Source organism: Loxodonta africana, chromosome 8, assembly GCF_030014295.1.
Source record: "Loxodonta africana isolate mLoxAfr1 chromosome 8, mLoxAfr1.hap2, whole genome shotgun sequence".
Classification (NCBI taxonomy): Eukaryota; Metazoa; Chordata; class Mammalia; order Proboscidea; family Elephantidae; genus Loxodonta; species Loxodonta africana.
The window spans coordinates 94,084,896-94,112,176 of record NC_087349.1 but is presented as its reverse complement, the minus strand read 5'-3'; the positions used below and the strand labels follow the sequence as shown (position 1 = coordinate 94,112,176).

General features: G+C 37.9%; 1 protein-coding gene across 8 annotated transcripts in view; it reads right to left on the bottom strand.

The window, feature by feature from the left end:
• The window catches only part of BBS9 (Bardet-Biedl syndrome 9), a 504,171-nt gene that overhangs the window by 371,097 nt on the left and 105,793 nt on the right, over window positions 1-27,281 (bottom strand). For all 8 annotated transcript variants that reach the window (XM_003406966.4, XM_023544300.2, XM_023544301.2 and 5 more), the window contains 2 exons: window positions 12,725-12,899; window positions 2,512-2,596 (listed from right to left, as the gene is read on the bottom strand). In XM_003406966.4, coding sequence (XP_003407014.1) covers window positions 2,512-2,596; window positions 12,725-12,899 — 260 coding nt within the window. The remainder of the gene's footprint in view (window positions 1-2,511; window positions 2,597-12,724; window positions 12,900-27,281) is intronic.

The window sequence follows — 27,281 nt, the reverse complement described above, 5'->3', positions numbered from 1 at the left end:
GGAACAGACTATCAATTGCTCATATGCAAGTTCAAGTTGAAACTGAAGAAAATTAGAACAAGTTAAGGAGAACCAAACTACGACTTTGGGTATATCACATCTGAATTTAGAGACAAACTCAAGAAGAGATTTGACATGTTGAACACTAATGACCGAAGACCGGGCAAGTTGTGGAAGGACATCAAAGACATCATACACGAAGAAAGCAAGAGGTCATTAAAAACCCAGAAAAGAAAGAAAAGACCAAAAGGTATGTCAGAAGAGACTCTGAAACTTGCTCTTGACCATCAAGTAGCTAAAGCAAAAGGAAGAAACGATGAAGTAAAAGAGCTGAACAGAAGATTTCAAAGGGTGGCTCAAAAAGACAAAGTAGGGTATTATAATGACATGTGCAAAGACCTGGCAATAGAAAACCAAAAGGGAAGAATACGCTCTGCATTTCATAAGCTGAAAGAACTGAAGAAAAAATCCAAGCCTTGAGTTGCAATACTGAAGGATCCAAAGGGGAAAATATTAAATGATACAAGAAGGATCAAAAGAAGATAGGAGAACACAGAGTCACTATGCCAAAAAGAATTGGTCAACATTCAACCACTTCAGGAGATACCATACAAGCAGGAACCAATATTACTGAAGGAAGAACACCAAGCTGCACTGAAGGTATTGGCAAAAAACAAGGCTCCAGAAATTTACAGAATAACAATTGATATGTTTCAACAAACGAAGGTGGCACTGGAAGTACTCACTCGTCTATACTAAGAAATTTGGAAGACAGCTATCTAGCCAACCAACAGGAAGAGATCTGTATTTATGCCTATTCCCAAGAAAGGTGGTCCCATCGAATGTGGAAATTATTGAACAATATCATTAATATCGCATGCAAGTAAGATTTTACTGAAGATCATTCAAAAGCGGCTGTGGCAGTGTATCAACAGGTAACTGCCAGAAATTCGAGCTGGATTCAGAAAAGGACGTGGAACCAGAGGTGTCATTGCTGATGTCAGCTGGATCCCGGCTGAAAAGAACAGAATACCAGAAAGATGTTTACTTGTGTTTTATTGACTATGCAAAGGCATTCAACTGTGTGGATCATAACAAATTATGGATAACATCACGAAGAATGGGAATTCCAGAACACTTAATTGTGCTCATGACGAACCTGTACATAGATCAAGAGGCAGTCATTCAGACAGAACAAGGGGATACTGCTTGGTTTAAAGTCAGGAAAGGTGTGCCTCAGGGTTGTATTCTTTTTTTTTTTATTCAATCTGTATGCTGAGCAAATAATACGAGAAGCTGGACTACGTGAAGAACAGAGCATCAGGATTGGAGGGAGACTCATTAACAACATGTGTTATGCAGATGACACAATCTTGCCTCCTGAAAGTGAAGAGGACTTGAAGCCCTTACTGATGAAGATCAAAGACCACACCCTTCAGTATGGATTACACCTCAACATAAGGAAAACAAAAATCCTCACAACTGGACCAATAAGCAACATCATGATAAACCAGGAAAAGACTGAAGTTATCACGGATTTCATTTTACTTGGATGCATAATCAACACCCCTGGAAACAGCAGTCGAGAAGTCAAAAGACGCACTGCATTGAGCAAATCTGCTCCAAAGGACCTCTTCACAGGGGTCAAAAAGCAAAGATGTCACCTTGAAGACTAAGGTGTGCCTGACCCAAGCCATGGTGTTTTCAATCGCCTCCTATGCATGCGAGAGCTGAACGATGAATAAGGAAGACCAAAGAAGAACTGACGCCTTTGAAATGTGGTATTGGAGTAGAATATTGAATATACTATGGACTACCAAAAGAATGAACAAATCTGTCTTGGAAGAAGTACAGCCAGAATGCTCCTTAGAAGCAAGGATGGCAAGACTATGTCTCAGGTACTTTGGACATGTTGTCAGGAGGCATCAGTCCCTGAGAAGGACATCATGTTTGGTAAAGCAGAGGGTCAGCAAAAAAGAGAAAGACTCTCAATGAGATGGACTGACACAGTGGCTGCAATAACCGGCTTAAGCAAAACAATTATGAGGATGGTGCAGGACTGCACAGTGTTTCATTCTGTTGTACACAGGGCCACTATGAGTTGGAACCAAATTGTTGGTGCCTGACAACAACAACATGTATTTTTCACATGTCCACTAGTAGCAATGTTATTTTTGAAGGGATGTTTTTAATTTTTTTCTTTTTTCAATGTGTTAGTACATAATTTCTTCCGTTACAAGTGATATCATCTGGACATCTACAGTTCTACTGGTATAATTTTATCATCTGATGTGTTTTGATCATGATCAGACATGTGTCTCCACTGTTCAACAATAATCAACTAAATTCTCTGATCATTGATATAATAACAACATAGAAAAGAAAACGGTTGAAAAATATATACATATATGTTTTGTTTTGTTTTTTTAATTTTCTCCTCAGGAATTCTTATTCTGAACATCTGCGATGAGATATGAAATTACGGAAACTTTTATCTATAAAGGGCCTTACCACTAGTCTTTTTCCAGAACCAAGTTTTTGCTGTTCAGTCTCTTGCCTTTTATCCGCATCCGTCGCAAAAGCAAGTACTTGATATCTATTTGAAAAATATGGGAAAATTATAAGTGACTTTAAATTTAAAATGTATAAATTATTTTAAACTTTAAAAGCACATAAGCTATAAACCTTTTGAATCACTTCTTCTTGTCTCTTAAAAACTGTAAAATTTAATTGCATTCTTATTGAAAGATACTGTGACATAAGACTGCAAAACTGACATGATAAAGAAATTAAAACCATATGTCCCAACTAATCAATATTGAGAAAGTAGCTCTGCACACTATCAAAGCATTCCCAATAGAATTTTACATAATAAACATCAATACTCAGTATTCAAGAACTATCTAGCACCTAAACATCAAAGATATAGAAAAAAAAAAGTTGAACAATGCAAGACAGCCTAACATAATAGGAATTATGAATACATAAGCTTTGGGAACAACAAAACCTGAGTTTAATCCCCAGCTAAACCACCTACTAACTGGTGAATTTTGGCAAATTAATCACTGCATCTTATTTTCCTCATCTATAAAATGAGAATAATAATCTGTAACCCAAATATTGTTAAAATTTTTAAATAATGTATAAAAAGTACCTAGTATAGTAGCTGGTATATATTACATGCTTAACTACTGATTAATAGATTGACAGATAAACAGACAGGCAGATAGAGATTCATACACAGATAAGTATCAACCACCTACTAGTTTATCCAGAGTATATAATAAATTCTCAAGGGATATTAGGACTTTCTATAAGCATTTTCCAGCTTCTATTTCAATAATAAAATTCAGCTCAAATCATTCTTACCAACAATTCTAAATATCATTCAATCCAGAAATGATTAATTTAGCCTATGAAATATTCCCATAACTAATGCCATATTAATTAATGATATGGTGGCATAGTGGTTAAGAGCTAGGGATGCCAACCAAAAGGTCTGCAGTTCAAATCCACTGGCCACTCCTTGAAAACCCTATGGGGCAGTTCTACTCTACCCTATAGGGTCGCTATGAGTCAGAATCAACTTCACAGCAATGGGTTATGTTTACAGGTTAATGATATATTATTATAATAATAATCTTACTCTAACTTCAGGCTCACATGTTTCTTATTGAATCAAAACACCTTGCATTGTTTTCCCATAGCTAATAGAAAAATCAGTAAGTAAATATATTCAGACATCTCATATTGCTAAGAGAAGAATGTCTGACAGTATAAAAATCAGGGACCTGCGTGAATGAAGGCAATGTGGAATATCTAAATAAGAACTGAAATGTGCAGTGATATTCAAGTGTCACATGCCAACTCTAAAATCATGCTTTTCCTATCTCAATCTGTAATAGTTTATTTAGAAAAACATCAAATTTCAGTTGGATACAGAATGACTATGAATTAAGACAGATTTTGCCAAGCATTCATGAAAATTAGTCTTATCATTAATTTGAAAACTTAACATATATCAATTCCATTCATTCATTCAATAAACATCACTATGGCTCTAACTGACAAAGGGAAAAATGGGAAAAAAGAAAAAAAAACTACTCCATGGTCTGTACTCCTCAGGAGCTCCCAAACTAGTTATGGAGATTAATTTGCAAACAAAACAATGTAACTCAGGGTGCCCTGTACTAATAGAGGGTATGTACATAGTTCCAGGGGGTTCTTGGGTAATGCAAACTGTTAGCTTGGCTGCTAAAGAAGTTTGAGCCCACCAAGAGGCACCTTGGAAAAAAGGCTGGCAATCCACTTCCAAAAAAATCAGCCATTGAAAACCCTATGGAGTGTAGCTTTACTTTGACACATGGGATCACCATGAGTCAAAACTGACTCTATAACAGCTGGCTTGGATTTTTTTGATTTGTTTTGTTTTTTGGTATCTAGTACCAAAGGACCCTATGGGGTTGCTATAAGTCAATATCAACTGGACAACAATAGGGCTTTTTTTAATCAAGGGAGGAGCCCTGGTGGCCCAGTGTTTAAGAGATTGGCTGCTGATCAAAAGGTCGGCAGTTGGAATCTACCAGCTGCTCCTTGGAAACCCTATGGGGGAGTTCTGCTCTGTCCTATAGGGTCACTAGGAGTTAGAATCAACTCGATGGCAATGGGTTTGGTTTTCTTTCTTTTGTTTGTTTGGTTGGTTGGTTGGTTGGTTTAGTACCAAGGGAACACAGTGGCAGAAACAAGTAACTGGGGTGGAGGAGATATGCTCTTGGTATGTGTTCAGAAGGAAAAAGCTAGATTTTAAAGAATGAGTGAGAATTCATCATGCTGGTAAAGAGGGAAAACTCATTATGGGCAAAGCAAATAGCACTTGCAAAAGCATGAAGCATTAAAAGAGACACGAAAGGCCAGGGCAGACGCATGAGAGAGGGGGAGAGTCATGTGAAATAAGATGAAAAGGGTAGAAGGGCAAAGATCTCAAACAGCCTTGTAAAACCATGCTAAAAAATTCCATAGGCAACTGCAGCAAATGTCTCAATACTATCTGAGACTGACCTTCAAAATCTCAAAGTCTCCCCAAGTGCCAACCTCCAAATTGCATTGTTGCATATTCCTAGTACAAAGTAACAGAGCATGCACTGATGACAAGAACATCAGCCCAAAGGTGGTCCTGCTATGGATCTAACTTCAGGCAATTAATGACACCAACCCCCTGGGAGATGATATGGAGATTAATGAGATCACTGCAAAAATCCAAAGCTCCTTGGGTTGTTTCAAGCTTCTTACGTAACTACAAAGAGTACTATTTCATCTGAGGAATAAGTGAGTCCCTAAAGTGCCTCATTAGCATCAAGACACCCTGCAGAGACAAAGCCAAAAGTGACTCCTGATTTCCAAATCCAGGCCATTTCTCTTCCTGGAAGACAACTCAGAAGAGTATTTTATTATCCAAACATAATTGACAGTAAATTCAGATGACAACGAACTTACAATAGCATCTCTTTTAGGGTTCTTCCTTAACTCCTTTTAACTGTGACCAATAATGTACATGAAAATCTATATCCAAAACCAAACAACTTCAAGCTGACTTGGAAATTCTGAAATAAAGAAAACACTTGGATCTTAAAAAAAAAAAAAACACACTTAAGTGTTCAGTGATACAAGCTAAAGAATAAAATTCCCTCGTTGAGATTGCTGAAAGAATAATTAGGCTCAGTGTAATAAGAACTTATGAAAGAGTGCCATAGGTGTTTCTCAGAACAGAAATGCGCTAATCACAAATACAGCACATTCGCGTGAACAGTGGTGCTTTTTGACCCAAGAACCACAAATGTTTAAAACCACAGGTCCTGTGGAGCACCAATGACAAACTCTACCACATAATTTAATGCTCTTCCATATCACATCGTAAAAATAGCACCAAATGACTAAAATATGGATTGAGGTGCCACGGAGCACCAAAGTAAATCCTCCAAAGTCATTTATTTTCAAATGAACATAATTGTCACCTCAACGGGGTACCAGAAAATTTTGGAATCTTGATATTTAACCTGGAGAACTTTACAAGAAATGGAAGTTCTGGACACAAAGCATTACCACGTTCATTTCAACTATAGCTAAAATATTCTTGATTACACACAGGAGAGTCATTTTTAGTGAAGGGTGCCAGCAACAAACTTTTCACTCCTTCAACAAGTCCTTACTATAGACCTACTCTACAGAGCTAGGTACTTTCGGGGATACAAAATTCCTACCCTCATGGAGCAATTAGCCTAGTCAAGGAGAAAAGTAAACAAGTAAATATTTAATATCAGTGAAAGTGTGAATTGTACTACTAGAATCAAGAAGGAAGAGATATTGTACAGCTAGATCAGGGAAGAACTGAAGAGGAGCAGGAAGGCTTCAAACATGTTCATATGCAGAGAAGGAGGGAACAGCATTTCAGACATAGTGTACAGCATGAGCAAAAGAAGAGAGCAAGAAAAAAAGCCCTTAACACACATGGAGAACATCAAAAATTTCAATTTGGCTGGAGCATAAGACTTGTTTTTTCTAAACAGACTTATCAATTAAATTAAAGAAATAAATGTTAAAATCCTTATTTAAAGACTGTTATTTGCTTAGCAATGTATTAGAAGCTACAGGGGTGCAGAAGAGGTTTGTAACACAAAGAAAGAAACAAAAAAAATTGTAGCCAATCTACTTCTTCAGGAACAAACCAACCAAACCAAACCCGTTGCCATCGAGTCGATTCCGACTCATATTCTAGGGATTCCAGGAGCACCTGGTGGATTTGAACTGCCGACCTTTCAGTTAGCAGCTGTAGCTCTTAACCACTATACCACCAAGGTTTCTACTTCTTCAGGAAGCCTCCCTAAATTCAAGTCTAATGTAGAGATCCTGCCTCTAGGCCGCCTCAATATCCCAGGTAAAGCTCTGCTGTAGCCTGTATCACAATGGACTGAGAGAGCTGTTTGATTTGCTGCCTCGCACACTTGCTGGGAGACTGCTGGAGGACAACAGACAGATCTTATTTGACTTCGCATTTTCAGTACCACCGTGGCACAGAGAAGAAGACTCTTGAAAAAAATGTTTGCTGAATGAATGACTGAGCGGTTAAATAAATTAACTCTTCAGTCAGTGAACAGAGGTTTAAGACTGAAATTCTGCTCTCAGGAACCTGATATCATAACGCACACTCTGTAATATTTTGATACAACACAAGAAAGCAATATATGGTATTGGGCAAAAACCAGTGTTATAAACAATAATGTATCTTCTTGTTATTGTTGTTGTTGGTTGCCATGGAGTCGATTTCAACTCATGAAATATATCTAGGAGGTGAAGAAAGGTTGACAGTTGAGCTAGTTAACTTTAAAAGTGCCTTCCAAATCTGAAAGTCCCTATCTATCATAGAGGTAAAGTGAAACTTGATTATAAAAGGCCCTGAACGTACAAAATAAGAAGTTCTATATTTGTTAATGGACAATAATATTTATTCTGGCTTAAAGAAGTGTTTTAAGTACTCTTCAACATCTAGATTAGAGATAAGAAAATGAGAAATCCAAGTGAAAAGATAAAGACCTGAACCAGTGGGAAGGGGAGGTAAAGACTGAATAAGAAAGTTAAAGGTAGAGGGCAGGATTTACTGACTAAATAACTCTGGCAGGCAAAGGAAAGAAAAAGAGAATAGAAGATGATTCAAACTTTGGACACATACAGCCCAAGAAAGTGGTAGTACCAAAGCCTCTCCCTGCAAAGAAAGACAGACAATTCTCTCCAGGGTATCACCAAGGGGGTACAGGGGGTGAGACCATACCAGGTGACACCATCAGAAGGCATGACACCAAAATGATTGTCTATAAAATTTTTGTGCAGTGTTTAGCAGAAATTTATTATTTTTTATAAAAATATCCTGATAGTTATAGCACAAAAAACATTTTTCGTAACCACAACTTACATGTGTCAGTATACCTTTCGGTGTGATTGATTACTTGTGTGTGGCCTCGCTAACCATAGTCTTGTAAATCCCACCAAAGTGATTGGGCAGTACTATGTGATAGGGTACCTGTGGCCCACAAAAGGGACTGGTCAGTTTTGCCATCCCACTGGGCTTTAAATGAGCAACCCAGAGGCGGGAAAGAGAGAGGAAACCACCACAACCAAGGAAGAACAGCTAGGATCCAGCACATCCTTTGGACCGAGGGTCCCTGGGCTGAGAAGCTCCTGGAAGTAGGAGAGAGAAAGAGAGAGAGCTGTGACCCTGAAGATGCTGAGAAGCAGTGGCAGGAAAGACCTGGCAGCAGGAGATGGCATGGTGGGCTTCTTGGCCCACGGAAAGAGAAAGCTGAGCGCCACTGGGCAGAGGCCTAGGGCCAGGGAGAGGTGTGCCTGCAAGCACAGCAGAGGCTGTCCTGATGGAAGAACTGTATCCTTGAGTGTTCCTGAACCTAAATTGTAACCTGCTACTTCCCCAATAAACCCCATAATCATGAGAATTGTCTGTGAGTTCTGTGCGTCCATTGCGATGAATTATCAAACCCAGCAGAGAAGTAGAGAGTGCCAAGGGAGGGATGGTTGGTGTCAGAATTAGTAAAGACAGCCTTGGGCTATCAATCTTGAGTCTCCTTTCCCCTTGTGAAGTTAGAGGAGGTCTGCCACTGTCCCCAAACCATTTTTACATACCTATAAGGCTAAAGTTCTATGCTAATTTACTTTTAGAACCTTCTAATGCCCTCCGTCAGAGCTGTCATTATTACCCAATTACAACCATACTTTGAATCATGTGGTTTCATCTGAATGCACTACAATCAGGTGCTGTTGTTTTCATTACTTTTTTATAGTTGCTAATTTTGTCAAAATTTCTAATGTTTTATTTACAATATTGTGGTAATTAGTATTTGTGAGCCTATGTTAATGACTTTTTTGAGAATGAAGTAGTAATTAAAGGAAAAGAAGGAGCAATATTTGGGAATTACAATTTACAAGTAAAGCACAAAAAACATTACAAAGTATTTTGTACAGTCTGGTATGGAGGAGGTCCATGGCGGGGAGGTGACACCATGAGTTACCACCCTGGGTGATACCAACCTTAGTGAGGCCACTGATTCTCTCACTTCAACAGAAAAACAACACTCAAAGCGTGCCCCTGAATTAGGGTTGCCAAGAGTGTGTGTTTACAATGGCAATTTATGGGTCTTATCCCCAAATCTATTAAATCAAAACCTGGTAGAAATCTGCAAATGTGCATTTTATAACAGGCTGCCCAGATGATTCTTATGCACACTAAAGCTTGACTTCCACAGCCTTAGCTAGTTCCTATTTGAGTACAATTGAGCTAGTTTTAAAGTAATTAAATATTAATATCAAATTAACTGATTATATTCTATTAACTGAATATAGAGAGATTTAACGAAGGCTCAAAAGATCAAAACTACGTTTTTCATGCTTTCTCCCAACCTAAATTGCACCGGTAATTATCATTTAATCTATTAAACTTGAAAGCATATATAAGTATGACATACTATTTAATGTGATAAATCCCCTTGATTGTGATCATTTCATAATAATCACATATCCCATGCATTTTTACCATTTAAAAAGATCCACATGATGGATAAAGGGTGCATTTTTTAGTCCTTATATGGAGATGAATTTAATAGATTCGTATGTTGGAGAACTACCACAGTTAAAACAGTGTGGGCTTCTGTGAGATTAAACTCACAACCATTAAGGAAACCTCCACATTGCTTCCTGATCCAATCACCGCTGGAGTTATTACCAAATTAATTCCAATGCACATATTTCAAAGAGTAAGTAATGGAGCATTCATATCTTTGTATTGTGACCCCTCAGGTAGCACTGCCAATATCACTACTTGGCAGGAGGAAGGCACAGAACTGCGTGGAAAGCTGAAAAGCAGATCTCCTCAATACTGCTGAAGTTTTGGCAGGCATGAGTATTTTATACAGATATTTTTCCCAAACTCTCAAAATAAGCATAATATTTTATTTATTACCAGTAGCGTTGTCAAAACCCATTCATCTCCTTTGGAGAACAAGAGCCGTAAGAGTCCTAGAAGGATTATGACATGATGATACACTACTGCCATCAATTAACACTTGGTGGGTAGTCATAAACAGTTGCTTATTTTCAGAGTTTTGAACCCTAGATGCCTTGACAATAATTCACAAAAGGGGGGTTGCCACCTACAAAGGAAGAAACTGCATTAACTGGTTATACATTCAATATTGAAAACTGAAGATAAAAATTTACGGCTGTTGCCTGATGAATTTATATTTTCTTCCTGCCTTGGGAAAAATCATGTGGCCAAAAATAATACTGAAAAGCTGTAATGATGTGTTGCTTAAATGTTTAAATTTGAAATGGTGCCATCAGTAAGATAACAACAATAACATTACTGCATATACTGAAACCTTCCAAGTCTATTTCTTTTCCCAGCATTGATTTTTTTTTCCTTTTTTTATTGTGCTCCAGGTGTCCCAGCGCTGATTTTTATTTTCTTTTGCCCATCCTCTCTTCCAACAAAAAACATACCCTTCAACAACTCAAAACCTTAAATGTATTGAAATTTAGCTGGTGGAGGAAAAAAGATCTCTCTCAAACACAAGTCACCAAGATCAATAAGAATTTCCAGCAGAAACTAGAAACTGTTTTCAAAGGATCATTTTCACACTTTACCTCTACTATGAATTGTCTTTTTACAAAATTAACATACTGTTGTCTTTTTAAAGTGGATCTATTAAGCCCTTATTATAAAGGATTTCGTCTTGCAGCTTCACAGACAAAATGAGGAAAACTTTGTACTACCCAGCAAAAATGAATTTGCAACACCTAACTGGTAGGTGAGATGATTTAACCCACCTGAGAAAACAAGGGTTACTTAAGGTACATGAAAAATTGTAATTTTTTGAAATGTCTTGTAACTCAAACGTTTCAATAATTCAGACTGTCCCCTCCCAGGTCCAAGTTAGTACATCTGATTTTACAAAGTGAGGTATACATACACAGATGAATACACTTTTTCAAGTTGTCTGTGACATCTAAACCAGAGAAATAGCTTAAGTAAGCATTATCTATAAATTATATTCAAAATGCTGTTTTGGTTTCCAGTGACTGTAAAACAATGGAGAAGATTCATTAGATTTTAAAAATATTATTAAACCTATAGGACTTCTTTGTAAAATTATACATATACTAGGCCTGACATGTAACAATCAATTCCTTCTTAAATTATATATTCAAAAGATTTAAAAGAGATGGAAGCTTTGGGGCAATGAGGGAAGAAAATAAAGCTCCCTTTATGCAAACCTAACCAAAAAAAATAATAATAATAGACATTCATAACAACACTTGTATTTCTTGCCAGGAGTCTTCCTATGCCACATACATTCTTTTTCATTATAAAATCATTCTATATATGCCTCTTCGTATCTGGCTTTCCTCACTCAACCTTGTATTTTATTATTTATGGTATCAGGGGACCAGTCACAGTAAATACTGAGCATTTTCTGTGGGCTAGCCACTGGGCGGGCCGAGCAACTTGACATACATTATCTCATTTAATCCAGGTAACAGACTTGTCAAAACAGACATTATTATCCGGGTTCATAACCAGAGGAGTCCCTGGGTGGTACAAACACTTGGCACATGGCTATTATCCAAAAGGTTGGAGGTTCAAAGCCATTTAGAGGCACCTTGGAAGAAGCAACTTGATGGCAACTAGTTTGGTTTTTTGGTTTTACAGGCTGGATGAGGACATTGACCACCACACAGCTATAGTACTAAAAACAGGATTCTAACCCAGGTCTTTCTCTCCCCAAAATCTCTGCTTTCTCAAATCGTTACATTACACTGTCTTTCAAATATGTTTTGATACATCAATGATGCCCTAAGTCACCAGAATTATATTTTCTCAAAGAAACCACGCTTTTTTCATTTGTAATATTCTAGCTTGTTGTGAAAAAGAATGAATCAGCAACACACACACCAAAAATCATAATGATTATAAAGAATATGCTCTACATTCTACTTTGGTGAGTAGCGTCTGGAGTCTTAAAAGCCTGTGAGCAGCCATCTAGGATACTCCACTGGTCTCACCCCTTCGGGAGCAAGGGAGAATGAAGAAAACTAAAGATACAAGGGAGAGATTAGTCCAGAGGACTAACGGACCACATCTACCACGGCCTCCACCAGACTGAGTCCAGTACAACCAGATGGTGCCGGCTACCACCACTGACTGCTCTGACACGGATCACAATAGAGGGTCCTGGGCAGAGCTGGAGAAAAACGTAGAACAAAATTCTAACTAAAAAAGAAAGAACAGGCTTGCTGGCCTGACAGAGACTGGAGAAACCCTGAGAGTATGGCCAACTGAACACCCTTCCAGCTCAGTAACGAGGTCACTCTTGAGGTTCACCCTTCAGCCAAAGATTGAACGGGCCCATGGAAAAAACAGGCTAAAGGGGCATACAAGCCCTGGGGCAGGGACTGAAAGGTAGGAGGGAAGAGGAAAGCCGGCAACAAGGAACCCAGGGTTGAGAACAAGAGTGTTGACATGTCATGGGGTTATTAGCCAATGTCATACAACAACGGGTATACTAAATGTTTGATTAGAAACTAGTTTGTTCTGTAAATCTTCATCTAAAGTACAATAAAAAAAAAATCATAATGATTCCAAAGATTTAACATCCAAACTTACTTGTAACTTTCCACTTGTCGGCAGGAAGAGACAGTAATGAAGGAATCTGTACGAGAACTGTAAGCGAGAGGGCCAGGCAGAAGGGACCCAGGCAGAAATCTCCCAAAAGCATAGCTTTCCTGCTCAAACACCATAAGCATCCCATCCATGGACTGTATACAAATTAAATCTCGACCTAAAGAAACATTAGAGGAATTAGATGATATTGTTTTATAAACAATAGTTTTAATTTATCACTTCTCCCCACAAAAATGGGTGGTTGGTTTTTTCCCAAGGGGAAAAATGAGTAGTTTACATTTTAAATTATAAATTGATGAAGCTATCATGTTATTGTACATCAGTATACATACATCTCCCAACCGTCAGATTACTCAGAAGATGTCAATAATTTTAAGTACATTTATTTTCACTTACTGCATGCTAATATCTCCTAAAAAAAAAATATCTCCTAACTCATGATAATTCCTGTGAACAAACATAACTCCTTCTAAGATGCCATTTTTCCAAATATAGAAATATAACAAAACCTGCTCCTCATGGGGCTTATTGTCTTCTTAGTATGTCAGCCTTGTACTTTCAAATGTGGGCCTCAAAAGTTAAGTGACTTAGACATCAGTCAACATAACAGACCAAACCCATACGCCTATATTAGGTACCAGTTTCATACAAATCACTGTGCTAAGCACTGTTGGAAGTTTTACATCCCTGGAAAATACCTACCATTCATTGCCCTAATCTATAGATTGATTTTGAAGTATCTTCTATCAGTCTATCTGTATTAACTATGATAGTCATAGTTCTTAAAATATACTGAAATGATGATAACAATGATTATTTTTATGATACAGCCAGAATGCTCATTAGAAGCAAGGATGGCTAGACTTCGTCTCTTATACTTTGGACATGTTATAAGGAGGGATCAGTCCCTGGAGAAAGACATCATGCTTGGTTAAAGTAGAAGGTCAGAGTAATAGGGGAAGACCCTCAATGAGATAGATGGTTGACAGAGTGGATGCAACAGTGACTTTGAGTATGGCACAGGACTGGGCAATGTTTCATTCTGTTGTATACAGGGTCACTATGAGTTGGAACCAACTCGATGGCACCTATCAACAACAACATAACCTGATGCCGTCAAGTCGATTCCGACTCATAGCAACCCTACAGGACAGAGTAGAACTGCCCTGTAGGGTTTCCAAGGAGCACTTGGTGGATCCAAACTGCCAACCTTTTGGTCACAAGGCATAGCTCTTAACCACTGCACCACCAAGGTTCCTCATAACAACAACACAGTGTCCCTAAATTGAGAAACATCTTGTAGCTATAATTTTTCATTTTCTGTTATTTTGATTAGCATATCCTATAATTTATTATTTATGAAGCAACTATGTCAGAGAAAAATTAAGCTACTCATTAAGGGAATAAATCAAAGGTCACCACTCTAATCAACTTCACATCTTCAGCCCATATTAACCCATATATGCAGTAAGTCCTTAAGAAACTATTTCATATTACCCCGGATATCAGTCCCAATCTTATGTATAGTATACTTAGTTTGAAATTTAAAAAGTTACTTTGCACAAAAAGAAATCAAACTGCATAAAAATGGATGATATTCTTATTTGTATATGTGAATAAGGACACTCATATTGTTGGGCAATTTTTAAAAAGAAAACATACTGCAATGAGGTTTTCCAAAAAACAAAACATACTGAAATTATCACTGCAACATATTCTAGCCCATCCTGACTGATACAACAGGTTTACCAGTCTTAAAGAGTCTGTGAGATGCTGTAGGTTGAATACCGTCTCAGCACATGAGTATTCACTAAACATACATCTGAACCATTCCGGAATCTCTTTAGAAAAGGACTGTTCACCAAAGACACAAGGTAATTATGAGCCTAAGAGACAGAAAGGACCACATAAACTAGACACTATATCAGCCTGAGACCAGAAGAACTAGATGGTACCTGGCCACAACCAATGACTGCCCTGACAAGGAACTCAGCAGAGAAACCCTGCGGGAGCAGGAGAGCAGTGGGATGCAGACCCCAAATTCTCGTAAAAAGACTAGACTTAATGGTCAGACTGGTACTGGAGGGACCCCAGAGGCCATGGTCCCCAGACCTTCTGTTAGCCCAGGACAGAAACCATTCCCAAAGCCAACTCTTCAGACAGGGATTGGACTGGAATAGGGGATGGAAAATGATGCTGATGAAGAATGAGCTTCTTGGATCAAGTGGACACATGAGACTATGTTGGCATCTCCTGTCTGGAGGGGCAGATGAGAGGGCAAAGGGGGTCAGAAGCTACCCAAATGGACACGAGGAGAGAGAGTGGAGGGAAGAACTATGCTGTCTCATTGGAGGGAGAATAATTAGGGACTGGAGAAACCCTGAGAGTATGGCCCCGGACACCCTTTCAGCTCAGTAATGAGGTCATTCCTGAGGTTCACCCTTCAGCCACAGATTGGACAGGCCCATGGAACAAAACAAGACTAAAGGGGCACACCTACCCTGGGGTCTGGGACTAGAAAGCCGGAGGGAACAGGAAAGCTGGTAATAGGGAACCCAGGGTTGAGAAGGGAGAGTGTTGACACGTCGTGGGGTTGTTAATCAATGTGGTACAACAATGTGTGTACTAACTGTTCGATGAGAAACTGGTTTGTTCTGTAAACCTTCATCTAAAGTACAATAAAAAAAGAAAAGTACTGTTCATATTAATGCTGTTTTAAAAAGTTTTCTCCCATGCTCAGAGTCTTTCATAATGCACAGCAGGTCTTGCAGTCACTGTTTTAAGCTGGGTTTTTTTCAATCTAACACTTATCTACTGTGTTATTAAAGGACTCCCTGAGTGGTGCAAATGGCTAACACGCCCAGCTGCTAACCAAAACGTTGGGTGTTTCGCTCCACCCAGAGGTGCCTTGGAAGAAGGCTCTGGCAATCTACTCCTCCCACATCAGCCACTGAAAGCCCTGCGGAGCACAGCTCCACTCTGACACCCACGGGATCCCACGTCAGGAGCCCCTGGGTGGCGACTGGCTGCACTACTGAAGGTTTCAAAAATGTATGAGTGAGTTCATATGCACATTGTTACGCGTGTGCACACTATACATGTGCATTGAGATATACACTTATACAAAGAGTACCTCACCTAGCCAGAAATTAGCTATTTGGCAATTCTACTGGCCTGCATACCAGCAAAGATGAAAAAGTATAATAATGCCTCTAAGTATCAAAATAGATGCCACAAGGTCTTTAGAATGAAGATCATGCAAACATTTTACAGGTAAGAGTCCCAGGTCTCACTTGGGAAACATATATTCTTATTTTAGCTATAGCTCTAACAATTGTACTTTTCATAAACAAGTTACTGATACTCCTGAAGCTATCATTTGAAAAATGAGTATATTTGTAGAAGAGGTCCAAAGTTAAAGACATAAAAATCCCTAACATTGTGTCATGGATTGAATTATGTCCCCCAAAAATATGTGTCAACTTCGTTAGGCCATGATTCCCAGTATTGTGTGGCTGGCCTTCATTTTGTAATTGTAATTTTATGTTAAAGAGGATTAGAGTGGGATTGTAACACCCTTACTAAGGTCACATCCCTGATCCAACGTGTAAGGGGAGTTTCCCTGCAGTGTGGCCTGTACCACCTTTTATCTTACAAGAGATAAAAGGAAAGGAAAACGAGCAGAGGGGGAGAACCTCACACCACCAAGAAAGAAGCACCAGGAGCAGAGTGTGCCCTTTGGATCTGGGGTTCCTGCACAGAGAAGTTCCTAGTCCAGGGAAAGACTGATGACAAGGACTTTCCTCCAGAGCCAAGACAGAAAGCCTTCCCCTGGAGTTGACACCCTGAATTTGGACTTCTAGCCTACTAGACTACAACAGAATAAAATTTTCTTTGTTAAAACCATTCACTTGTTGTATTTCTGTAATAGTAGCACTAGATAACCAAGACGCACTGTATGACACACATAAATCACATAATAAAAACACTTTTATGATGGTTATTGTTGCCTGCTTCCCCAGTCTAAGGAAAAGAAAGCAACAAATTAGAAAGGAGGGGGGAAGACACTGACAGCTGCAAATAGTGACAGCTGGAACCCTAACAAAAGAAGTCAGAAATCTATATAAAATAAAAAAAATAATTCAGAAAGGAACAACTGTCTGGGCTCAGTGAGTGTAGCTACAATTAGCCCTATTTACCTCAAACAGAGAAATGTCATGTTATAATATGTTGGTTAAAAAAAAAAAAACTGGATTGAATACAGTTTGGTATAACTCATTCCTTTGCCAAAAAGAACCTATGGCAGATATACTAACTGCTCCCTCAGTAATCAGTCTTTCTTTAGTACCAGAAGCCGTGAATTATGGCCATACAGAATAAACCTCACATTTCCAGACCTTTTTTTTTTATCACATATATTTCCTGGATAGTGCAAACAGTCAATGTCCTTGGCTGATAACCAAAATGTTGGAGGTTCAAGTCTACCCAAAGGTGACACAGAAGAAAGGTCTGGCAATATACTGCTGAAAAATCAGCCACTGAAAACGCTTTGAAGCATAATTCTACTCTGACACACACAGGGTCGTCATGAGTCAGAAATCAACTTGACAGCAACTGGCTTTTTGTTTTTTTTTTTAATCACAAATACATGCTTCCATGCCATCAAGTCGATTCTAACTCCTAACGACCCTATAGGGACACTAGAGGACAGAGTAGAACTGTCCCATAGGGTTTCCAAGGCTGTAAATTTTCACAGAAGCAGAAGCCACATCCTTCTCCCATGGAGCAGCCGATGGGTTCAAACTGCAGATCTCTTGGGTTAGCAGCCGAGTGCTTTAACCACTGTGCCACCAGGGCTCCATCAGGTACATGTAACCATGTGGTTGTTTTTTCCAATAGAATGGGAGCAGAGGCGATGTGTATAACTTCCAGATACACCCTTAAAAGGACCAAGTATGCACTCCCCTGCTCCTCTCCCCAGCATAATGGTAGGGGTAGAGTAGTGATGTTGGCCTCAGAGATGGAAGCCACATACTGAGGACAACAGAGTCACCCTACCAACCCAGGCTCACCTTACATCCAGGAGGTTAAATGAGAGAGAACTATACATGCTTCTTATTTAAGCCATAATTTAAGCTGAGTGATAAAGCAATCAGACTTGTTCTTTAAATAACACAATACTGAGCCAGAAGACCCACCTAGCATTGTTGCCTCTTAAAACTTAGTTTCCTTCATCAGATGCTTATTGGTTCCAGAAAACAACCAGCTATAGAAGACATATTGGGACAACCAGAGAAATTTGAATACAAGCACATGTTGAATAACATTAACGAATTATTGTTAAATTTCTTAAGTGTAATCATGGTAATGTGGTTATGCAAGAGAATGTCCTTATTGGAAGGTGAATGCTGAAGTATTTACAGATAAAGTGGCACAAGGTCCATAACTTACTTTCAAATGGTTCATCAAAATCTGTGTGTGCATACATACAAATAGGCATTTACAACTATAGACTCTAGATGGTGAACAATGGGTATTCATGTTACTTCTTCTGTGTATTTGAAAGTTTTCATAATAAAAATGTAGAAAAATAAAATGTTTCAATATACGCATTTTGTATATAGATGTACTTTTTTTAACAATCAAGGAAAGAATTGACCTTTAGGGAATTGAGCAGACCTGAGGGTAGACCAATTGATTTAATCTCATTAAGTCACAGTCAGAGATAGAAGAAATTCAATCAATAAAACACCTGAGCAAGAACCTTGACTGTATTACTATAACTGTAATACTGATATTGCTATAATCAAAATATACTTCTGATATCAGTATTATTAAAGAACGTGAGGTCAGAGCATGTGCACTTCTAAGAAGCAGAGATACCAATAAAATTTGTGTTCACTTCAATATTTGGTATCATTGAGCCATGAATCTTCAGTCTTCCAAAGCTGGATCACCTTAATGAAGTGGTTCTCCAAGTGTAGTCCCTGGGCCAGCATCACCATCACTAAAGAACTTCTTTAAAATGCAAAGTCTAGGGCCCTGCTGCAGACATACTGAATCAAAAACTCTAGGGGTAAGGCCCAGCAATTCAAGGTTTTAACAGGCTCTGGAGGCTATTCTAATTCATGCTTTGAGAACCACTGTCTTAGCTTGGTATTATAAGGAATTAAGGTTTGAAGAAAACCTGAGCCACAGAGAAAACTTGGCTCTTTAGCATGGTATGTTTGTTGTTGTTAGGTGCCATAGAGTCAGTTCTGACTCACAGTGACCCAAAGTACAACAGAACAAAACACTGCCCAGTCCTGCACCATCCTCACAATCGTTGCTGTTTGAGCCCCCTGTTACAGCCACTGTGTCAATCCATCTCATTGAGGGTCTTCCTCTTTTTCACTGACCCTCTACTTTACCAAGCATGATGTCTTTCCCCAGGGACTGGTCCCTCCTGATAATGTGACCAAAGTATGTGAGATGAAGTCTTTCCATCCTTGCTTCTATGGAGCATTCTGGACAAGGTCCTATCTCCTGAAACTCTAACAATATAGAGAAGAGTGCTTAACATGCTTTAGTATTTACATCAGCTAGCTCTAGATCCAGATAATCTGGGTTTGAAGTTGAGCTCCACCAACTATTAGCTACATAAGATCAAGTTTCTTTACCTGCAAGATGACACACCTTTCTCAGTAAGTTGTGAAAACTAAGTGAAGTAATGTACGCAAATTGCATCTATCAGGTAGTAGTCACATTATTATTTTCATAATTATTTTCTAAGCCTCATGCTGAATGCCGTATTAATGTTTAACTACCTATTGTTTCCAACATACACCACGATGTGCATTCTTTGTTTTTGCTTATAGTATTTCCTTTCTCCAAAAAACTCCTTCACTTTTCTTCCCCTGGTAGACTGAACAAATGTTGGCTGCCTCCTGATCATCCATTTTCCTTTCCTCCCGTCCTTAGCCAAGACGTCTGAGACTGACCCCATTCTAAGCTTGAGAGCAGATCCTCACTTACATAAACCAATTAGTATTCCACTAGTCACAGTGATTGGTTCAGAGACAGGTATTATTACAGCCAAAGAAAGAAACTAAATCCCTAGACCGGTGCTAGCACTAGAGAAAAATTTTTTCTTCTCCTGGAGAGTCATGTGTGAGAAAGATTAAGGTCTAGAGTCATCAGTAAAAGGATTTTGGAAGACACTGTTTGAGCCTCACCTGGAGCTAATTCTCTCTCCGAATTTTTGCAGCCAATAGATTATTGAAGCCACCTGAGTTGAGGTCGCTGTCCCTGAATCAAACGGATCAACCTTATTTTTCCTCTAAGCATCATCACTGGCTGATGCTTACATCTTCCCAGAAGTCTTCCCTTCCCCCTCAGTTACCCTCCGTCTATGATTCCATACAGCCCCTCATTACCTCCACCTTAGAGCTAGTCATCGCATATTACCTGGTTTTGAATCTGTTGTTTGTCCAGGACTAAAAGGAACCGTATCTTATTCATCTTTGTAAATGTGGCACCTATAGACTGCCTGGCACATAAAAGATACATAATAAATGTCTGTTGAGCTGAAGTAAGCTGGGAAAAATAATTTATTCATCTGCAGCTTAGATTGGCTGAGTTTTTTTCTATGTGTTTCACACTGTATCTGAAGTATGTAAAAAATGCTTTATTTATTACAATCCTGGCTGCTGGTGTTTAGAAAAAATGTAGGGATCAATCCAAAACATTACTCCAAAAAATAAATAAATAAATCCTTCAAGTCACTGTTTTGGAAGCCAGTTCAGAATACATACCAAAGACTCTCCTTGCAGATAATGGGAACAAAAAGAACAGTCTGCCAGAAGCGGTGAAAGTTTTGTAGTTCTGATAGGACAGAGCCAACAGGAAACCTTCATAAAAGCAATGGGATTTCAGAAGCTATTTTAATGACCTAGCCATGAACTCATACTCAATAAGTCCTTACCACATGCTCAATATTATAATAGGAGCTGTAAGAAATATAGAACAACAGCAATAATTACTACTGCCATTTACTAAGTACCTATTATATTCCTATCCTTGTACAAAATATTTAATCAACAAATTAGCTAAAATCTTCAATAACCCTAAAAGGTGAACAATAGTCCCATTTATAGATGAGAAGACTGAACCCCACAGAGCTACAATTTGTCTAGGGTCAAAAAATTAGAAAAATGACAGCCCGTACTCAAATCTGGATCTGGCTCTATTATACCACATTGTTTTCCAAGAGGCATAACTTAGGTCTATTTTTAAAAAAGCACAAGTAATTATACAAAACCTAAGTGTTATAAAACAGACTATAAGTGCTACAGAAAATCAAAGAGCTTCACTAGAGTAAACTTCCTGGGAAGTTTCATGATAGAGGTAGGATGTGTCCTAAACTCTGAAGAATGGGTAGAATAAATAAGATCAAAGGAAAAAGTACAGGAATTTCTGGGAGAGAAAAGGAACACATTAGAAGAAGATACACAGACAGTCAGACTTGATTCACAAAGCATGAAACATAAAACCAACAGACTGAAAAGATAACAATGCCTTAATGATGCTTCCAGAAAAATTACACCTGAACTACACAGAAATAAAATAATAATAAAGTATTTCTTAAGTCAAAATCATGAGGCAGTTTGGAAATTTCCTCAAAATTTTAAATCTCATATCTTTCATTAAATATGACCATGAAGAGAGAAAAATAACCATTGTGAGTTCAAATCTGTTTGCAAGGTTTGGCAATAAACTAAGAACAGACCTACCAAGACCATTTTGAAGGGGCTTTTGAAAATCCATATTTTGCATTTTCAGAGGCAAGGAAAAAATTTTGTGCCTGTGGAGGTTGGGAGATGGAGGCAGGAAAGTTCCATTATGGCAGTGTCATGAAATGAATATTTATTGAATAGTGTGTCTCATTTCCTGGTGTTAAAATATCATGTAGTCAAAGCTTTAACATGCTGTGTAAACCGGTAACCAATGACATGTTTAAGTGGCTGCTGGATTAACAGTTTTCTCCACTAAATTATAGTCTATTCACTAAAAATGGTGTGTAGAAGACAGAAATTGTGTGCGTGTGCATGCATGTATGTGCACACACGCATATCTCTATGCTTAGACGTTCTTTCTACCTTGCGTGATCCAGAGCATTTTCCATCATTCATTATTATGGCAACAAGGGCCCCATTGAGGGCACTCCTCAATGCCATTTCCTCCATTTTTCTGCTGTCTTTCTCTTTCTGTGGAATCTCTGCAGCATAGCAAGTGGAGTGGCACACATGAAAGCAGACTACCATTACTCAGCATGCTACACGTTTTCTGAATCTCTCTATGCTCATATTTCTTTTATACATTAAGTTAAAATACAAGTGAAGAAATGCAAACGTGACCTGTGGCCAAGCATATATTGCACTTCAACATGCAGCTGTCAAAAATGTTTGGTTTTTCTCCAAGTCTGAAAAACACATGAAAAACAGCTGTATAGGTAGTCAAAAAGGCAGACAAGAAACATCAAGAGACTGATACATAAGACCAAAAGAGTCCAAAAGTCTGTGGAACTTCCGTTCATTTTACTCACGCATGGAAAAAATTTTTGTTGTTGTTACAGAAAAATTGAAACACTAACTCATTAATTTTTATTGCAAACCTAACTCAAAAATGATGCAACAAGTTTGCTATGAGCAAGGGCATAAAAACATTCAGAGTAGAATTCCAACAGATAACTCTTAAAAGCTAACGGTGGATGGTTTCCAGAGCTTGCAGGATGGTAAATTCTCCATTAAATATCATTTTGGCACTTTTTCATTTATATCTTCATACAAATAAAACTACCACATTGTTTTGAGATACACACTAAAATTTGGCTCTGCTCAAAAATTAATAATTAGCCTCAGCTGAATGAAAAAAGTTAGCTTCTTTCTTATTACCACTCTCTCAACTGCTTTTTAGTTTGAGAATTCTAAAAATAATTAGTGTTTGACACTAAAATGTCCACGTAGATTCTAATTTTCAAAACTGAGATAAATAAGTAATCTTTTAAACCCTAACCTAACAGAGGAAATTAATAAATAGAATACATGTGTTAAGCTAAATAGCTAATATTTTAAATTATGTACCAGGGAAAAATTACACAAATTCTCAACTATTATCAGAGTGTTGCCCTAATAAATAACTTCTTGAGACTAATTACTTTAAGACCCAAGAAAATCGAAATTGGGTCTATGCACTAACTCTTCTTACGAACTTGCCTTTTGACATTTTAATGTGCCCCTTTTTAATAGCCTTACAAAGAGCACTACTGTGTGTTCTACCAAGCTATTTATCACAATCTTTTCCCCTGAACTGTGAACAAGGTTAATAACATATTATGAAGAAATTATAACCATTCATTAAATTAGCATTATATGTGATGGATTCAATACAAGTACAATGTTAGAGTTTAAAAGAAGGCCCTAAACATTATATTGTCACTGGTATCCACAAAATATTGGTGCAATGATCATGAAAGATTTGATTACATTCTCCAGAACTCACATTCATTCAACAAATTCCACTGTATATCTAGTATGTGCAAGGAGAGACATAGTCTCTACCCTCAGAAAGTTCAGTAAATATGGGAGCTCAACAATTAAATATTACAAAAATGTAAAAACAGGGCTATATTAAAATAATCATGATTGATGTAACTGGTGTCACAAAATTGTACACATGAAAAATGTTCAGCTGGCAAATGTTTTGTTATATATATTTCTACAACAAGTTTTTTTTAAAAAAGAGGAAATAAAGGCTATGTGGGAGCATGATTAACAGTGTCTGGAGAAAATAGGAAAAGCTTCATAACAACAACAAAAAAAAAACACTTGGCTGCTGAAGGCTAAGGAAGATTGCCAGGTAATCAGAGAAGCAAAAGCAGAGGGAACACCATGCACAGAGATATGGATTATGAAAGAGTTAGCATGTTTGGAGCGGAGTAGGAAGATCACTGAACTTTGGAGGGCACTGGGTAGAGGGAGACACTACTGATGAAGACAGCATACTAGCGAGAAGTGAGGGCAAAGCTGCAACTTGAGCTCAGGTTAGCTGCATCCTAACTTTAGCCCTGAGAGCTTTATCATTTTCCTCATCTGCAAAACAGTGGTATTAGAAGAATATTACATGATGCTCTTTTAAGGATTAAAAATGATTAAAAAAAAAATACATACTGCCTGGTACCAGGTATTATGGATTGCATTGTGTCTCCCACAAATATACATGTCCCTAGTAGCTGCAAACACGACCATGTTTGGAAATAGAGTCTTTGAAGATGTGATCAGTTAGGTTAACATGAGGTCATACCAGTGTAGGGTGGGACCTAATCCAATCTGAGTGCTGTCCTTATGAAAGAGGAGAAGAGACACAGAGAGAGGGAGGGAAGATGGCTATGTTGACAATGGACCTACACTACAACAGCAGCCCAGGAACACCTGGGTCTACCAGAAGCTGAGAGAGACAAGAAAGGATCTTCCCCTAGAGACTTCAAGGAGAACATGACCCCACTGACACCCTGAATTCAGACTCCTACTCTCTACAACTGTGAGACAATAAATGTATTTTTACAAGCTACCCAGTTTGTGGTGCCTTGTTATAGCAGCCCCAGATAACTAATACAACTGGATTACCCTGTTCCTGAAGATCAGACTACGTTAAAAAAAAAAAAAAAAAAAAAACTTAAAATTGAGGAAAAAATTATTTAGAGGAAAAAGGATAAAATTTAACGGGATAAGGAGCACACGCACACAAACAAAAATTCATCATTTTTGCCAAACCAAAAAAAGGGTTTTAAAGGCTTTAAGAACTATGGAAAATCTCTCAGAATTTAGTTCTCTGTGAACTGTTGCTGTTCAAGATTTTCTACACATTTTAAGTTTCACTCTCTTTAGAACAGAAATTTCCCTAACATAACTATTTAAACCTCCCAAGAAGTATATTGTGAGTGTGCCAAAAAGCCCTATTTGAGAATGAGCTGTCTCTGCCTCCACTCCTCCCCCAACACACACACACATTCTCTTCTCTCTCTGTCTTCTCATTCTTTCTAGATTTTATTGATGTTTTTTGCAGGATGACCCTGAGTAGCATAAGAAAGACAGATGATATCATACAGAAGAGCCGATGTATTTAGCATTCCTTCCTTCTTTCTCATCCAAAACAAAAATTCTTAAAACAGTGAGTGCAATGTTGGAGGTAGAGTTAAAAAAAAAAAAAAAAATAGCTTCAAAGTGGGAATATAAATTTCCCAAAAAGGCAATAACCAATCATGAAAAGGAATCCAGAGAATTCTCCCCAAAAGTATTTAAAAATGGAACATTTTTAAAATGTTTCTTCATTTTGTGCAAATATTTCTCATTTGCAATACTATTAGTCCCGTAGAGCAATGACTCCAAAAGCTAAATATTGTTAATCCTCTTAATCCTAAAATCTAGAGAATATCAAAAGAATGAACAAGGAAAAGTTATAGTCTACACTGAACTCACTATAACCAAATGAAGATTGCAAACAAAACAATTAAAAATTGCAAACAAAAAAATTAAAGCCAAGAAATTCTCAGCTGAGCTTCAACTTCATCTAAACTCACGCAATTTTAAAAGGCAAAGCAATGTGAGTTAGAGGTAAGTTTAAACTTCCTGAATTGTCAATTCCTATCACAGAGTTCAATGTGCTATTTAACCATTATTTAATCTATTAAATTTCTTTGGATTCTTCTAAAGGAAGCAGTTAAAATACCAAACTTTAATAAAAGTCATAAAACAAATGTGTGTGTGTGTGACACCTAGAAAAGAAGATGAATTGACTTCCATTTAATAAAATGTCCTGGACTGTCATAATTTTACTGTAACATGAATCTAAATGAAAGCCACTCCAACACTCATCCTTACCTGAAATATAAGTACAGTATTTTAATGATACAGCAATACAACTTGATGCATAAAGGCCATCCATATTTAAAGCAAGTTACCTAGTTGCTTAGACCAAGCTGCTTATTTCTTGAGCTTGAATCACACATTCATGAAACCATCACTTCAGTTAAGTGAGAGGGAGAAGAAGGAAGGTGATATGGTATATAAATGTATTACCCAACATGTATGAAAGTATACCTAATAACCAAAGACCATGCCTATAAAGAACAGAAGATAGCATCAAAAATTTAGTATTAAAAATTTAGCACCCCTAAACATGTATTTATACCACCAAGGAAAACAAAATACAGTCAATATTAAAATATAATCGAGTAACAGAAAAAAAAAAAAACATCCTAGTAAGAATCAGGCTCAGAGACAACAATCCTCTTTTTTTCTATTAGGAAATTGAGTCCCCAAAAGGTTTAACCACTTACCAAAAGTTTTGAAGCTAGTTAGAACGACAGCTGAGACTGTCATTCAGACTACCAGATTCCTGGTCCATGCAATACTAAGAAGCATTAAAGACATTCCCTCCTTTTCTATACTCTTCTTTCTTGCCCTGAATTCTCAATCTTTTTTAATATCATCTTCCTCCCTCTGCAACCATTACTCTATTTGTGCATTTATGCAAACATTTAAGGTGCTACCTATGTGCAAGGCACTGTGCTGGAATTTAAAGAAGTCAGTCCAGTGAAGAAAACAGATAATAAAAATAATTTCAGCACCTTCTCAGTGCTGAACTCAAAACCAAGAAGTCATCTTGAAAGCCATCTTCCCAGTCAAAAGGGCCTACTAACTCTACTTACTTTGGTTCCCTCCTTTGGTTCCCACAGCAACTTTCCTTGTTGGGGTCTCCACTATCACCTACTTTGACTATTACAGTAGTCACTTAAGTTACCAGTCTCTCATACTTCTACCATTGTATCATTTTAATATACAGATGTAATTGTGTTATCAACCCTCTCAAAAATCTTCAAAGGTACTCCAGTGTCTACAGAATTAACATCTGAAGAACTCTTCAATGTGGCTGCTGCCTATTATTCTAAATAAACTTTTAACTACTCTCTCTCATCCAGTCCTACCTGCCAAATACTCAAGGTAAAATAAGCCTGCCCTAAATGTTCCTCCTTTGGTAGTCTAGTTCGATTCGCTATAGGTGCCATTCCCCCATATCAGCTTCAAAGAATCATTCTATACATCCTCAATTCACAGCTCCAACACCACCACTTCTATGAAGACTTCCCCAAACCCTGCCAGGCATAAATAACTCACTCGCCCTCTGTTCTTTCACAATACATTCACCTCTTTCCCTACTAGTACTTATAATATTTTTCTTGGTGATACAGCTAAATTTGGTAACTTTCTCTCCCCTCTCCAACTTCTACAAGTCAATCATAAACCCCTTGAAGAAGCCTATTTTGTTTTATTGTCTGGCTCACGGCAATAAAATGGCGATGCTCTAGAAATACCTGTTCAATTAAACTGAATCCTTATGAAAGTAAGAAACCACGTCGAACTGTAATGCCAATGATCATCAAGTGGATTGAGATTTTTAACATGAAAACCCCTTGAGGGATGGCACTATGTTTTATTCATCA